The 15472-nt window shown below is 39.7% G+C and overlaps 1 protein-coding gene across 3 annotated transcripts in view; it reads left to right on the top strand.

Moving 5' to 3' along the window:
* The window catches only part of MOCS1 (molybdenum cofactor synthesis 1), a 33208-nt gene that overhangs the window by 5859 nt on the left and 11877 nt on the right, over positions 1–15472 (top strand). For all 3 annotated transcript variants that reach the window (XM_084284722.1, XM_084284721.1, XM_084284723.1), the window contains exons 2-7: positions 1278–1410; positions 2052–2219; positions 8464–8628; positions 13411–13472; positions 14737–14848; positions 15174–15286. In XM_084284722.1, coding sequence (XP_084140848.1) covers positions 1278–1410; positions 2052–2219; positions 8464–8628; positions 13411–13472; positions 14737–14848; positions 15174–15286 — 753 coding nt within the window. The remainder of the gene's footprint in view (positions 1–1277; positions 1411–2051; positions 2220–8463; positions 8629–13410; positions 13473–14736; positions 14849–15173; positions 15287–15472) is intronic.

Raw genomic sequence — 15472 nt, 5'->3', positions numbered from 1 at the left:
CTTCTCCAGGCTGAACAAGCCCAGCTCCCTCAGCCGCTCCTCGTAGGACTTGTTCTCCAGGCCCCTCACCAGCTTCGTCGCCCTTCTCTGCACCCGCTCAAGCACCTCGATGTCCTTCTTGTAGCGAGGGGCCCAAAACTGAACACAGTACTCGAGGTGCGGCCTCACCAGAGCTGAGTACAGGGGGACGATCACCTCCCTAGCCCTGCTGGTCACGCTGTTCCTGATACAAGCCAGGATGCCGTTGGCCTTCTTGGCTACCTGAGCACACTGCTGGCTCATATTCAGCCGACTATCCACCATCACTCCCAGGTCCTTCTCTGCCTGGCAGCTCTCCAACCATTCCTCTCCCAGCCTGTAGCTCTGCTTGGGGTTATTGCGCCCCAGGTGCAGGACCAGGCACTTGGCCTTGTTGAACTTCATGCAGTTGACCTCAGCCCATCGGTGCAGCCTATCCAGATCCTCCTGCAGAGCTTTCCTACCCTCAAGCAGATCGACACACGCACCTAACTTGGTGTCATCTGCGAACTTACTGAGGGTGCACTCGATGCCCTCGTCCAGATCATCGATGAAGATATTAAAGAGGACCGGCCCCAGCACCGAGCCCTGGGGGACGCCACTAGTGACTGGCCTCCAACTGGACTTGGCTCCATTCACCACAACTCTTTGGGCCCGGCTATCCAGCCAGTTTTACCTTCATGTTTATTTTTTTTTTCATAGCATTTTGTACACCACTGTATCCATAAATCGTTTGGTAGGTGCTTTGTCACTGGAGATGAAGTTCACTGTACTTCCAGGAATCCTTTGTCTTTCCACTGATTTTTTTAGCTAGCTATTCAGTGTTTTTGTGTGGTTTTGTTTGTTGGTGTGTTTTTGTGTGTGATTAACAAGGTCACTGTGAAGGTGGTTCCTTCTAGCAGGGTTCCTGGATCATTGGTTCTAGCAAGTGAAGAGACAAGTGATTGAAAAAGCTACCTTCTATTCTGCACAAAAAGCCTAAAGCACCTGTGGCAAAGTGGCTATATCTTAAAATGTACAGGGAAAATTTGTAGTACTGTTGTATGGAATTAAGTAGGGTGTAAAAATTAATCACTGAATATCTGGGTTTGCCCATGAAGAGAAAACATTGTGTGTTTTTTTTTTCTTGTGCTGCTGTCCTGACTGAGGGGAGGAGGGAATGGGATAATACTTATCATTTGAGTTCAAAGTTAATATTTATACATCAAGTTTGTAATAAGGATAGCTATTCAAATATTTAGCTCTTTCTTTTCATACAGGAACTTCAAAGCTCAGGAAGAGGACGTTTTCTACTAGAACATGCTGCTCCCTTCTCTGCTTTTTTGACAGACAGCTTCGGGCGTCAGCACAACTACTTGCGAATTTCTTTGACAGAGAAATGCAACCTCAGGTGTAAGTGTCTGCTTTTTTGCGTAAATCTCTTAGGCACCAGTAGATAGAAACATTGTGCAAATGCCAAGAATTGAGTTAGAATACTAATTGCTGTATTAGCCCTGTGTTATGTTCCTCATCTTGGCAAAACAATGATACAAGATAATTAGAAACCGATTCATGTTGAACTGCTGATAGGAGCAAGCCTCAGGATCTGCCAGAGGCGGGTCTTTCATCAGACTTGGCATGGTTAGTGGCATGATAGTGTTCATGGCTGTTTGTATTCCATATTTAAAGTATGTGATAAGCATTGAGAGCTCATACCTAGACAGTCCCACAATTACATCGACAAAGTCTGCAGCAGTGTTCCCATTTTGGCAGGTCAGATTGGTGTCTGAATGCAGGTACAATAGAAATAAGGTTAGCTTTTCCTTTGAAGTGGGTCTGTTTCAATTTAAAGACCCATCAAATGAGTCTTGAGCTTTCTTTTGAAACAAGGAAATTGCTTGTAAGATCTGGTGTATGGTCTTATCTGTATTTAGGAAAGGCAGAGTCAGATGACATCCGTTAAAGGTAGTCACACATTGTGCGTTTTGCATATCAGTGTTAGATCGACTGCTGCTGAATATTTTTGACATGCATTTCTGTATTCTTTCTTTCAGGTCAGTATTGTATGCCAGAAGAAGGTGTTCAGCTGACTCCAAAATCAGAGCTACTTACTGCTCAGGAGATAATCACCCTAGCCAGACTGTTTGTGAAAGAAGGTGTGGAGAAGATCCGACTGACGGGAGGAGAGCCACTTATCCGACCCGATGTGGTTGATATTGTAGGTGAGTTCCTAATAAATAAGCCGTATTTCAAAGTGGCTTGCTATATAGTCATCTGCTTATACACCAATAAATGTCTACTAATATAGTCCCACAACATGAAGAGTATATGTGAAGTGGTGATGCTTTTTCCCAACACTGTGAAATGTAAGGTAGTTCCCATTAGAAAACGTCCAATTCTGCTCTTTTGCTCGGATAAAAGCACTTCTTGTCACTTCATAATGTAACAGCTGAACTTGTGCATTGCATTCATATTCAACATCTATTAGAACACCTTGCAGTTATGCAGTGTAGGGGTGAAAAATCAAGAACTGATTCGACCAGGTCCTGATGGGAGAAGAGGTGATACTTTTTTACAAACTAGAGGACAAAACAGGTTCTTTTTTGTTTTGTTTGTTTTTTGATGTCACTTGCTCATCTGTGTTTAGTCAGGAATGGCAGGAATGTCTGAGCTTTTATAGTTATTTTTTTTAGCTATATTTTTATATAGTTATATTTTATAGCTATTGATAAGAATGTGTGCTTCAATGGAAGATAAATTACTGGATAAAGCTTTGAAGTCCATCTCCTTTTGATTTATCTTGTGTTGATTGTCTGCGTCAGATTTTATTTCAAGCCAGTTGCTTTTTAACTTGTCCAAAGCATCATATATTACAGACATTACAACAGCTTGGTGTAGTAGTAATGTATTAGATTACAGCTATGATGGTATGTGTGCTTTGCTGTATTGTAGGCAGTGGAACTTCTGTTTCTGCAAGTATACTTCTATAAGTGCAGAATTTAAGGAGGGGTTCACGAAATTTGAAGGTCTTGAGAAATGTAGAGTTCCTACTGATAGACTGGACTTTGCTGCATGCAATACTTGGTTTCTGTTTGTGCCCTGTTTTGTTCAGAGAAGTGTTATATTTAGAGATGGAAAAAGCATGGCTAGAGTGAGCTGGCTTGAGTTCTGCTTGAATCTTGGTTGTGAGGAGTCCCAAATCTGTACTAACTTCACTTTTTTGGAACTCAGTTGACTAGCATCCTCTTGGGTATTTAGCCCATACGTGATAAATTATTTGTATTTAGGATTGAGAGTTCTGTGTGCCTTTTAAGAAGTATGGTGGTTGTGTTTCTTGCAATAAAAGGTGTAATTATTTTAGCCATATTTTTCCAGCCAAAAGGGAAGCAGACTCATAAAATTACATCCAGCTAAAAAAGCTTTATTAATAGCGTTGGTATGAAAACGAATTGAAATCAATACCATTGTCTATTAAGTGCAGTTTTCTTTGCTAGTGCTTGTGCCTTCTTGATTTATCAGCAGTAGCTGATGGCTTTTTATACTGAACACTACCACTCCGATGTTGAAGGTGTACTTTGGTAGCCAGTTGGATGCAATATAATTCTGTCATTGCTACAATTCTGAACCATTGATATTGGAACGATCAAAAGCTTGTTTATTTATTTTACTGCAGTGATAGCATTTTCAGAGACTTATTTTTATGGCTAAAGGAGGGAGATAGATCTTTTTTAACCACTGGACTTTAGTTATTCTGCCTCTGTTCTTGTTCACAGTTGAACTCTGACAGAATCATAGTGGTCATTTTATTAACAGATGAGAGGAAATTAGTCATCTTGAGGTAAAGGTGATGGATGTTAAGATGATTGTACTGTTGCATTAGTTTGTTCTGTAATGAATTTGTATTAACATGGCTGTTTTTTTCTTAGCCATGTTAAAAACTTAGAAAATAAAGTCTGTATACACTTCCTCTCTTCTACAACTGTGTTCTGTGGTGCACGTTTGGGATCAAGAGTAAGTTGTCAAAACTAAACAGATCACGTGTAACAGCTAGGGGAAAAATCACTGAGGCAAAACAATTCCAAAAATGCTTCCTGCAAGATTTGAAGAATGCTGTTTTATTGAAGCCATATTATCACAATATAATTACAAAATTGTACCAGAAGTGAGCATCTCAAGCTCTGAAGATCTCTGCTTTGTAATAGTATCTCAAGAAATAAATGCCTTATTTTATAACCCGAGGTTGTTGCAGTGTACTGCAAGCAACAAACAAAAATGTTTGATCCATTCTGTGCCCAAGTGGCAAGAGCTGTACTTCTCTAGGAGGACTTTTCTTGGCAGTATATTCATTAAATGAGCTACTGCTGCAGGCCAAAAGCTGTCTCTATACTTTGTGTTTTCTGGTTCTTGGGTAAGAACTGAAGAAGCAAAAATTGTGCTGATTCAGGACTAGCAGAATTATAGCATTTGTGATTCCTTTAACAGGCTGGTAGGAAAAACTTGACAGACATAGAAGGAAGCTGAGGCACAATCAGAAGTTCTGAGTTGTTTTATCTAGTGATTCCATGAGTGTCTTCGAATTCGGTATTTAGTCTGAAATATGAGCTGTAGCGGATTACACAGTTCTACTGTACTCTAAAAATCCTACTTCTGGTTACATAGGAAGAAACTGCTGGGCTTAAGATCCAAACACTATTGTCAAGAATTTGAATTCTTTAGGTTTTCTGAAACAGTCTGAGATTGAAAATGTTAATAGAACCTGGGGTGGTGTTATTAATTTTCATGATGCTGTGCTGTACTGCCCATATTTCCAACCACCTTGTTTACTGTCGACTTGCCCTTGCAGGACTATTTGTTGTTTGTTTGTTTTATAACTCTTTGAAATATGTCTCCATTGTTGAGGTGTCATTACCCTGGTCAGGTCTTTCTGACTTCAGCAAGCGTGCTGATAAGATCGGTGTATAGAATTTTGGCACACGCAATCTGTTTGTGGCTTTTCATGGCTCTGACCTACATTTCTTTTTTATTGGAGTGCCAAGAAGTGCAAAACATTCTATGCTGTTACTGTATGTTGGAGTTGAATTGCTCCTCCTAGCGGCTTGTGGAAAACTCTTAGCATTTGCCATAAGTGATGGCCCTCTAACTCCAGTCTAAATGCTCTTGTAGTTTTGAAAGTCTGAAGGTCCACAATATCGGAAAAAATGGTTAGCAATTGCTTACTGTGTTTTTAATTTATTAATATCATACAGGAAAATGTTCAAACTTGTGGAACGTCAGCTTTAGAATCCAAGAATAGTTAAAAACTAAAACTTAGCTATGATAAGATTGTAGTAGCAAAATCACTGATGATTTCACTCTGAATTTTCATTAAAATGAGTGTTCACATGTCAATTGATTTACTTTTAACTCTGTATAACAATATTACATACATATGAACACGAAATAAGATATCTAAAACAGCCTAAGACTCACGGGTTTATTGTCCAAAAGCGTACATTAGACTGTAAAAACTGAAGGTTTCAAAATTGCGTTATTGACTTGTTTCTGATGTTTCCTAGTTTGGATACTCAAGTCCCAGCCATGTCTGACAGTGCAGATGGTTTATGGAAGATAGCTACAATGCCTCAGGTGGTGAATTGCATTGAGATTTAAGCTAGGTTTGTTCTCAGCAAGCATCTCTTAAACATAAATGATGTGTGGAACACTGATAAAGCTCATGAATATTAATACTAGGTTGTTACTACCATATTTTCCTAATTCTTAGACTCAAGCTTTTTGTTGCTGTTGTTTCAATGAGCAAAAGTTATTTGAAGGTACTATAGGAGACGAGGCCATTGAGAGGCCATCTACAATTCCTTTAGATTATTGCAAGTCACCTTTTACTGTGTGCACATACATAAGCTCTGACTCAGCAGCTAACGCTTGCTGAAAGCCCTATCACTTCCTAGTGACTGCCAAAACCACGTACATTTGTTTGAGACTTTTCTGAAGCGGCTGATAATGGAATATGGAATCCATCTCCCTTGGGGTACTCTAAACTTAAATTAGCGTTGGGCTTAACCTGTGAGAGCTGTTTATTATCATCTGAGAAGTGCAGCTCTCCACTGACAAAATCATTTTCCAGGGCGGGCTTTTTATAGCAGCCTACATATTTCCAGAGTGATGCTGTGCAGGGTAGATTTGTTAATGCACGTATTAGGAGATAAAAATACCTTTTCTGGGCTCAGTCAGGAGAAATATAATTGAATAAACTGCTGGAGGAGAACATATAAGAAACTCATGTATTTAAGGAGATGCTTCTGATTTTAACCGAAAATGTAAACGTAAAGGGCTTTATTTGATGGCTTGAGCTGCACAAATAAGTTTTTATCTTCATGCTATTGAATTACAGCATCTGTTCTGCTTCCTGGTTTACTTGATAGTTTTATCAATTGCATTTGCTTATGCTGATTGTTGCTAAAGCACTCAGCAACCAGACTTAAACAGGTAAAAGGTGAGTTACAACATTATGAAACCTCTTTAATCCATTTTGAAATTAGAAGACAACAACAATAAAAAAAAAAAAAAAAAAAAAAACCTGCAGATGTTCCACTTATCTAAACAGTGTACTGACTGGTTCATTTTAATCTGTTGGTCACAGCTTTAAGTCTCCATCTCCAGTTTCTTGTAGTTGGGTTCTATCCAAATTATTACAGATGGTTCTGCATATTAGAGTATTTCCAGTGCCTCATCCTGTATCTCATCCTGGCTTGGGAGGAAGAAAATGCATTGATGAGAGCTGCTGCCTGCACTAAGTGACCTAAAGAGTTCATGCTTTTTTTTGTTGTTTTTTTTTTTTTTTAGTTTTCCATTTTAAGGCTGCAGCATTGCAGCATGGGTTCGGTTTTATTCTATGCCTTTATGCATTTTACATTTCTAGCAGTGAAGCCTGTATGGCAGCTAGTTTTTTCTTCTCTCTTAGGAGTTTAAGTATTTTGTGTGTTCTGAGGCTGTAAATAAAAGTAGTGGTGTTCATGTCCTTTCCCCTGACTGTAGAGTGTATCCCATGCTGTCAGAAAGACAAGCCTGCTTAATGTTAGCTAGTGTTAAATGATTTTTTTGCAAACTTAGGCCAATAGCACTTATCTACCAGGAGAAGGTTATTCTTGGTCAATAGGGAGGATTTTGTGAGGTGAATAGAAGCATGCCAGAAAAAATCAGTTCTCAGTAAAGACTGCTCTTCTGTTACGATATTAGGTTCTAGATATCTTTACAGGGCTCTTAATCATGATGCAAAGTGCTGCTGATGTATGCTTCAGCATCCTTGGTGTTATCCTGTTTGTCCCGTTCCAGAGTTCTGGGCTGAGCTTAGGCTGAATGTTTTCAAGAGCAGCTGGGAAATGAAATAAAGCAGAAGTAAAACCCTTATCCACATGAACAAATAGAGGTAAAATAGGCAGTGAAGAAGGGACTGTGAAATATTTGTGTTGTAACTAAAGCTGCCCCAAGAATAAGGGTTCTTAAAATATTTTTCATGTAATTAGAGTTGGCGCTATGAGAGAAGGAAGGAGGAGGGAAAATAAGAAAAGAAAATGACTGCTTTGGTTATGCTTTTGTGAGTGGTTTATGAGGTTTAGGACTTTTTTTTTTCCTATTAGTTCTTGTACTGATAACTGGGGTTTGAAAGGCTGCCTTCTGGAAATCGGATATGCTGAGGATTTCCTCATATATCTTATGAGGAGGCAGCTATTTTTTAATCTCATGCTGTTAACTGTTTCTTTTGTGGTTTTATTTTGTTTTGAGTGTCTTGCATTAGCCCTCTTCAGTTGGCTGGCGTGCCTCAGTGCGTAATGGAAAGATTTCAGTTGTCAAGTGCAAGTGCTTTTGTCCACTGGATGTTGCATCAGATAGTCTGTAACAGTCTGATATGCTGGCCTTTTTTTTCTCTGGTTGGGGGTATAGATGCTATTTCTTTTGGCAATTTGAAGTCACTACTGCTGGCAGCTGCCTCTAGGTTAGGACTGGCTTTTCTGAAGCATAACAGGATAAATGTTGCTACATAAATGCAGCTAGTTGCAGGTGCCAGGTGTAAAAGGGATGGCTTATTATTATTACAGGGCACAGAATTCAGTTTGCAAGGCTAGATTGAGGAAAAGGTGGAAAAGGAGATCAGAGGCCTTCTAACACTAAAGTAGGTGTTTAAGAAACAAAACAAAATTAGCATGCATTTTCAAAGTTCTTTATAACCAGTTTTGCTTACAACAAACTGCTGTCATTTATACCTTCTGAAATGGGTTTGTGTTAAAATGGATCTCTTAAAACCAGTACAGCTGGACAAAGGCTGAAATGCTGGTGTCCTTGGTTTCCACACACCCTCAGTGAATTCTTTTGTTTCATAAATCTTCTGGATTTTTCCCGTGTATCTTACAGTTGAATTAATACTTTTTCTAAAGTGTTCCTGTTATTTTTCTTCATGTTTTGTTTTCCTAGGTCAACTGAACAAGCTAGAAGGGCTGAAAACCATTGCCATCACAACCAACGGGATCAACTTAGCCAGACTGCTGCCCCGACTGAAGGAGGCAGGCGTGAATGCCGTTAACATTAGCCTGGATACTTTGGTCCCAGCTAAATATGAATTCGTTGTCCGGAGGAAAGGTATAGGCTTATCACCTAAGGCAATGTTGTTAACACTTATAGTACCGTTGTGAGTTGCTTGGTTTGTCTTTCACACTCAGTTGTTCTGAGAGAGAGATGAGTTACTACCATTTTGAGGCTAGGGAAAACAACCTCCATGAGCAATTTTGATGGTGACTTTCTTTCTACAGCCCTTAGAGAGGCAGAGCCTCTTCAGTCAAAGCTGGGAGAGGCGGAGAGACTCAGCTCACCAACAGGCAGTGGGACTGTGCCTACAGCTGCCAGTAACTGGCTGAGTAACAGTTAGTAATGGAAGTCAAGAGGACTCTGCAAATCTTGTGCTGGTCTCATGTCACTGTTCTCTAACATTGTTCAAAGATCAGGTTTTCCCACTGTAGCAGCCAAGGACTAATATGCCACAAAAATTAATTCCTTTGTCACAAATAGCAGCAGTTTCTGAAAGTTATGATTGGGATGTGCTAGCTGTGGTTTCATTTGTGATTAGTGGTGTTCCCTACAGCACTACATTTTAATAGGACTAAAAATAAACTGTGCCTGCATTCATTTGAGGAAGGCTGCTAGCTTTGTAACTTCTCTCTGATTGAGCTAGTAATTCCAGACACAGTTTCAAAAATGCTTAGATATGTCCAGTGTTACCCGTTCTTGTTTAATGAATCCTAAAGTTCCTCACGAAGTTCAGTCATAAATGTTTGAGCTTCTTTCCAGCCTAAAACTGATAGTCTTGTATCATTCTGTTTCTGTATAGTAATACAACTTTGTCAGTCTGTGACCTGGTAATTCAGACAAAACTTCCAGGTAGCCACTAGATGGTGCAATAACCTAAGCTAAGTGTATGTGGCAAGAGCTGAACAAATCTGGGATGCTGTGAAAAGTAATTTCAACATTTCACAGAATCACTCCACTATCAAATTGAATTTCTGCTGACAGGTGTAGAAAGGGGTTCTTGTCTACAGTCTCTCTGGGAGCGCTTCTTCAGGTTTCTACTTCACGGTGCAGAAATCTGTTGCTGTCACAAATCTGACTGGAACGGTATCCTTCCAGCTTAGGCTGTTTTATTAATGTGATTGTGTCATGGCATAATTGGCATGCAGAGAAATATCTGGGAGTATATAATCACAAGCAGGTGTTGACTGTGCTCTTTTCCTCTGCCCTCTGCATTTGAATGTTACCTGATTTGTGACATTCACTGGAAACAGGACCCTCATTGCTACTGCAGTGGCAAATACTTCTTCTCCTCTTTAAAGATAAAAAGACTCTAACCACATAGAATGAAAATGCTCTCATAAATAGCATAGAGAATGAACAGGGAAACTTCTGAGTCAGTATTTTTTAAAGAGGAAAATAGATTCTAGATACTTTTTTTTTTTTTAATCAAAATCGGGTAAAAAATAGCATTGCTGAGTGGTTTCATATATTTTTTTTTACCTTTCGTTAAGGGCTGAAATTATGTAAAAATATTTTTAATTGTTTTTGAGGGTTTTTATTTAATAGGAGATTTCCAAGTATGGAATGAGCAGAGAATAAAGCGTCTGCCGTACTGTGCTACCCTGTCTCGTGTGGCAGTTCCAGAGGCTTCAGGATATAGCTGTATTAAGGTGAGAGGGATTCCTGGTCATAGACTCCAACAGTCTGGTAATTTCTGTGGAAGGCAAAGGTGTCGTCTAAGTGGAGCTACCCAGGAACTCAAGAAACTTGAAATAATTTTTTCTGCTCCTCTGGAAACTCGTTCTAAGGTTTTGATTTTGTATCTTTAATGCAGATTACCTGCATTACACCTGCTTTTATTCCCAAATGGTTGGGGTATAGAGAACAGCTGTGAGGTGATCAGAGAGATCACTGATGAGTGAAAGCAAGTTAGAGGACCATAAGATTTCTTCTATTTCCTATCTACTACATTCCAAGGGATGAATAAATTAAAAGTATTTGGTATTGCACGAAGCCAGTCTAACCTGCTTCGCTGTCTGTCCCCTCTTTTTGTTCAGTACAAAGAAAATGAGATGATATGTTACTGTAAGTAGATCATTAAGCATTGTCTCGAAACCTTTGTTCTTGCAAGGATGAAATGTTGGGAGGTGTTGTCCCACATGGGATAATTCTGGATGTGGTGAAGAATCTCTGCAGAATACTGCTTGCAAGCACTGTAACTGTGCTAAAGTTGGCTAAGGTTATGGTTCAGAAGAAATTTGAAAAGATGAAAATACTGAAAATTTGTATTGGCTGGAGCACGGGGTAGGTTGTAATGTTGAACTGTGAAACAAAATGTTGAGAACTTTTTCTGTGTCTGGACAATCTTTTCTGACACAATGACATCTAGTACTCATTTTTGCTCTCAAGTTTTGAAATATTTCAGATTTATTCTGTTTGCAATTCCATTAACACATAAGGATTTTGATCTAGAAGGGAAGTTTCATCAAGTACTTTATGGCAATACAGATAAACTCCTAACAGCTTTCCAAAAATAAAAATAGAAAACAGTTAACTTTAAAATATGAAATGCAGTTACAAATTTACTTATTATTCTATCAATTTTTTATTTTAAATAATTACCCTGCTCCCTAAATCTTTTAGTGGAAACAAGCTCATAATGGTTGTTAATCAAAATAGTGGTTTTTTTTGGTAGAGGTTTTTGACAGCTGTTATAAACAGCATTCTTGTGCTAGAGTAGTAAGAGGTAAGAGACTGAACTGGTTAGAACATTAATTTGGATGCATTGCAAGCTGTAGTCTTCTTCCATACCTTTACGTGCCTACTTGTTTGGGGTTTTTGATGCTTGCTAGTGATTGCTTTCTGTCCTTTTTAGTTGATTTCAGTTTCACCTTTCTGCAATCCTGAAGTTGCACATAAGATTTTCTGAGCTGTTGCAGAGCTTTTTGATCCCATTCATGGCTCCGGGATGCGTTTACAGCAAGGTGTCATCTCTCATGCCATATTCAGTGCACAAACTTGTTTAATTGGAAGGAAAGCTGTCACCAGTGCTGCAGACTTCCTGGGTGCATGCAAAACAACTAGGTGATGGAGAAGGGTGAGAAGTTATAACTTCAAACAGTTGTTTGCGTTAGTTACTTTAATGTCCCCTCCTTGCTCTTCACCTCTTTTTGCATCCAGGAGTAGCATTGTGACCTGTTCATAAAGTGATTAGTGTCTTCTGTTTTCCCATGTCCATGCTTGATATCTTTACCAACCAGGAAGCAGTTAAGTGAAACCTGCACGTCTCTCCTTTTTGTTCTGATCTGGAACACATTAAGTATCATGCACACACAGATTATGAAGTGAGCTATTTTTATTGAAGCTATGATCTTCTCACCAGAGAACCTGAGTTTCCACTAGATAAGAGATAGGGAAAGGAGGCTGATGGACCTACCCAGAAAAAGGTACGAATAACAACAGCACAGGGATTATCAGCACAAGCTTCGAAAAGATACTGCCCCTTTGCTAGCATATGTAAACTTATTTGCTGTTGGAGGCTACAGCTGTGGGAGGAGTTGCTCAGTCTCATGCAGTGGTTTGTCACCTGAGGTTGGAGAGTAAAAGAGGAAGGGTGCTCAGTCGAGTACATAACTGATTAGGAGAGATGTTCACAAACACAATACTAACAGCTGTGCACATCCACTCACCAGAAATGTACCCAATGGTTAGCAGCTTTCCATTTCATTCTTGCTACTATCACCTTGTTTCTCTGCCAGCTGGTGAGTGTGGCAGGGAAGGAGCAATCTGTCAAACCTAAAAGTGATATCTCAATGAAAGGTCTTAACTTTAAAGTTGACAGAAGGTGTGGTTTGAATGAGGTGATTAAGAGGTTTCCCTAAAGGCCTTTGGAATCGTGAAATTACATACCTCCTTTTTTTTCTTTTTTTTTTTTCTTTCCTGTGTAGGAGGTGCATGTAGGGGGAGAAAGTGCTTGCTCTTAATTAACTCTATCTCTGTGTCTGGGAGCAGTTGACAGGTATAGACCATGCTAAAGGGTAGTGTGAGTCTGGGCACTTCATTCCTTGAAGTCACTGCAGCTCTTGACACATCTAATATGTTTTCAAAGGCCAAAAGACGACTGAATTGCTTTCCTAAATGCTCTGACCCATGCCCCCCACACATTGTGGTCACCAAATCCACATGTTCGAAGTAGTCATAAAATGATGATCCTGTAAAACACTGCTTGTGAAGTCTAAAGGATCGTCAGTAGCTTTGGGAAACCAATTTCATCTGTAGGTAGGGATGAATGGGGAACTGGGGGGCTTTTGTTGGTTCCTAACTCTGCTTCTCCCCACGTGCACTTTTAGAAAGATCCTTTTAAATTCACTTAGCAACAGTGTAAGTATCTGATTCAGACCAGTGAGATTCTGTTGTTTTAGCAAACACACATGTGCTATTATTATCAAATAAACATGAATTTAGTATTCTTTCTTCATTGCATCTGGAGGCAATTCACAAACGTTTGCCACTCCCTTTAAGAAGGACACAATACAAGGCAAAGCTTAAGTATGGGGGACTGGAGAGTCATATGTTAATGATATATGGACGTCCAAAGATGGAAAAAAGCATCCCAATATTTTTGACACAAATACTTAGTTAACAAAAAAAATTATCTCACTGACTTGACCATAGTAACACTGGCAGCCTTTAGGGGAGGGAGAGTGTTTCTGTGAAAGTCTCTCTGCAGCTTATCGTACTTTTAACACAATACCTTCTGAATTGGATTGTTTTTTATTTGTCATCCTTTTGTCCTCTACCTTCTCCTGTGTTCTGTTTTTATACAAGAAAAATGATCTTATCCCTTCTATATCTTAGGCTTTCACAAGGTAATGGAAGGAATCCACAAAGCTACTGAACTTGGCTACCGTCCTGTTAAGGTAAAGGCAGTGTTTATTTACTCTGGAACTGTTGTTTTACCGTAACTTGTGATAAAAGTTACAGCTCACCTGATGAGGAATTTGTTCCCCCCTACACCTCTCTGAATAATTTTTGGTGAGTCTGAAGATCACATCATGAGGTGATGGGGAAATTCATATTACCTGAGGCAGCTGAGGATATGGGTTCACGCTGCCACAAAGCCCATTGACTGCCTAGCTGCAGGCTCCAGGGTGGTCCTGCTCTGTGCTTACCTCCTCCTACCCCCTCTGTAGAGTTGGCACTAGTCTGACCCAGCTGTGAACTTTGCCAAGGGAGTTAACAGGCAGAAAACAACCCTGCAGAAAGACATAAATTTTCTCCTAGTTTATCTCCATCAGCTGCTCACAGCAGACTCTGATGAGTGCCAGAGAAACAGGCAAAGGGAGTTCTGCTTTGGGGGTGCAGGTAGAGCTGCTTAGCTGTAACATGAAACTTCACTTAACTCAGCTGTTTGCAGTTCTGCAGCTGTAGTTCCCCTCTGTTTCACCAGTGTTTTTTAAGATCAAATATGTGTAAGTGGCATAGGCTATAGAGCTATGCAAAGCATTTAAAATGAAACTGGGTTTTAGGCTTTTCCTGCAAGATTGTAAGACTGATGGCATTCTACACTTGTCTGCCTTGCTAACAGGGAAGAGATAAAGATAAAGGAGATAAGATAAAGAGGAGAGGACCTGAGGCTCTTTATGATCTTGGAGGTCTTTTCCAGCCTTTATGATTTTATGACTATTCATGAGGATAGCGAAAAAAAGCTCAGTTTTAATCTCCCTTTGGAGGGAGGCATAGCTAGCTGTCCTGCAGCCTATGAGTGCAGAGTGCTCTGTGAATTTATCTTGGTCTGGGGCATTTTCCTGTGGTCTGCCGAAAAGAGTGCTATAGAAGCTCCCCTGACAGTGCTTTTACAGAAGCTGTACAATGTGGGTCTAGGGAATGAAGCTGTCATTTTAGACAGCAAAACTGTCATGCATTAGATGGCTAAGACAGTCTCTGTGTTATGTAGCTTTAACTAGCATGGCAAAAATTGTTAGATTGGATGTAAAAAATTAAGGGTGAGTTTGACAGAAACAATTGCCTGTACCATTTCAGTCCTTCCAACTTCTCTCTTTTCTTTTAAAATAAATTGTTCTTTCCATCTACTTTGTGTTCTGCAAGGACTACAAAACCTTCTGTAAAATGTAAGGAAGTCATGTTCTGCTCACTAATTTCAGGTGTCTGCTTTTCCTGCAGGTAAACTGTGTGGTTATGCGAGGCTTCAATGAGGATGAACTGCTGGGCTTTGTGGAGTTCACAAAGGATCTTCCCCTGGATGTGCGGTTCATAGAATACATGCCCTTTGATGGTAAACAATCCTCTGAGATTCTTTGTGGCATGTGGTGTGCTGTGGGTATATGTGAATTCGCTTGGGGCTATTTACTTCTTGGGCTTATCTCCAGAAGTTTTGATGAGCTCCTTTGGGGGATTAGGAATTGCCTTAAGTTTTATGTTGTGTCTTTTACAGTTTATGCATCTTCCCTGGCTTTGTTGGAGAAGGATTAGTAGCAGGATTACTTGGGACTGGGATGCCTACAGGGAAAACTGAGAGTTGTGGAGAAATGTAAAGGTGGTTCTTTTCTAATTAAAATAAAATCCACAATCTAAAGTAGTGCTGGTTTTGTTAATTCTAGGCAATAAGTGGAACTTCAAGAAGATGGTGAGCTACAAAGAAATGCTTGATACAATTAAACAGCGATGGCCTGAATTGGAGAAATTGCCCTGTGAAGCTTCCAGTACAGCCAAGGTGGGGATAGACAGAACATATGAAATACACTCCTACTCTTTCCCCTCTTCCTGCCCCACATTACTTAATTCTGACAAGTTCAGTATTTGTATGTGACAAGCAAAGCTGTTTTGTTTTGTTTCTAATTTTTTTTAAAGTTAGAGTGTAGTAATTGTGGGATTTTGGTGGGATGAGTGCCTGCATGTG

Source organism: Netta rufina, assembly GCF_964035555.1.
Source record: "Netta rufina genome assembly, chromosome: 3".
Lineage (NCBI taxonomy): Eukaryota > Metazoa > Chordata > Aves > Anseriformes > Anatidae > Netta > Netta rufina.
The sequence above is the reverse complement of the archived record's forward strand: the minus strand, read 5'-3'. Positions and strand labels throughout refer to the sequence as shown.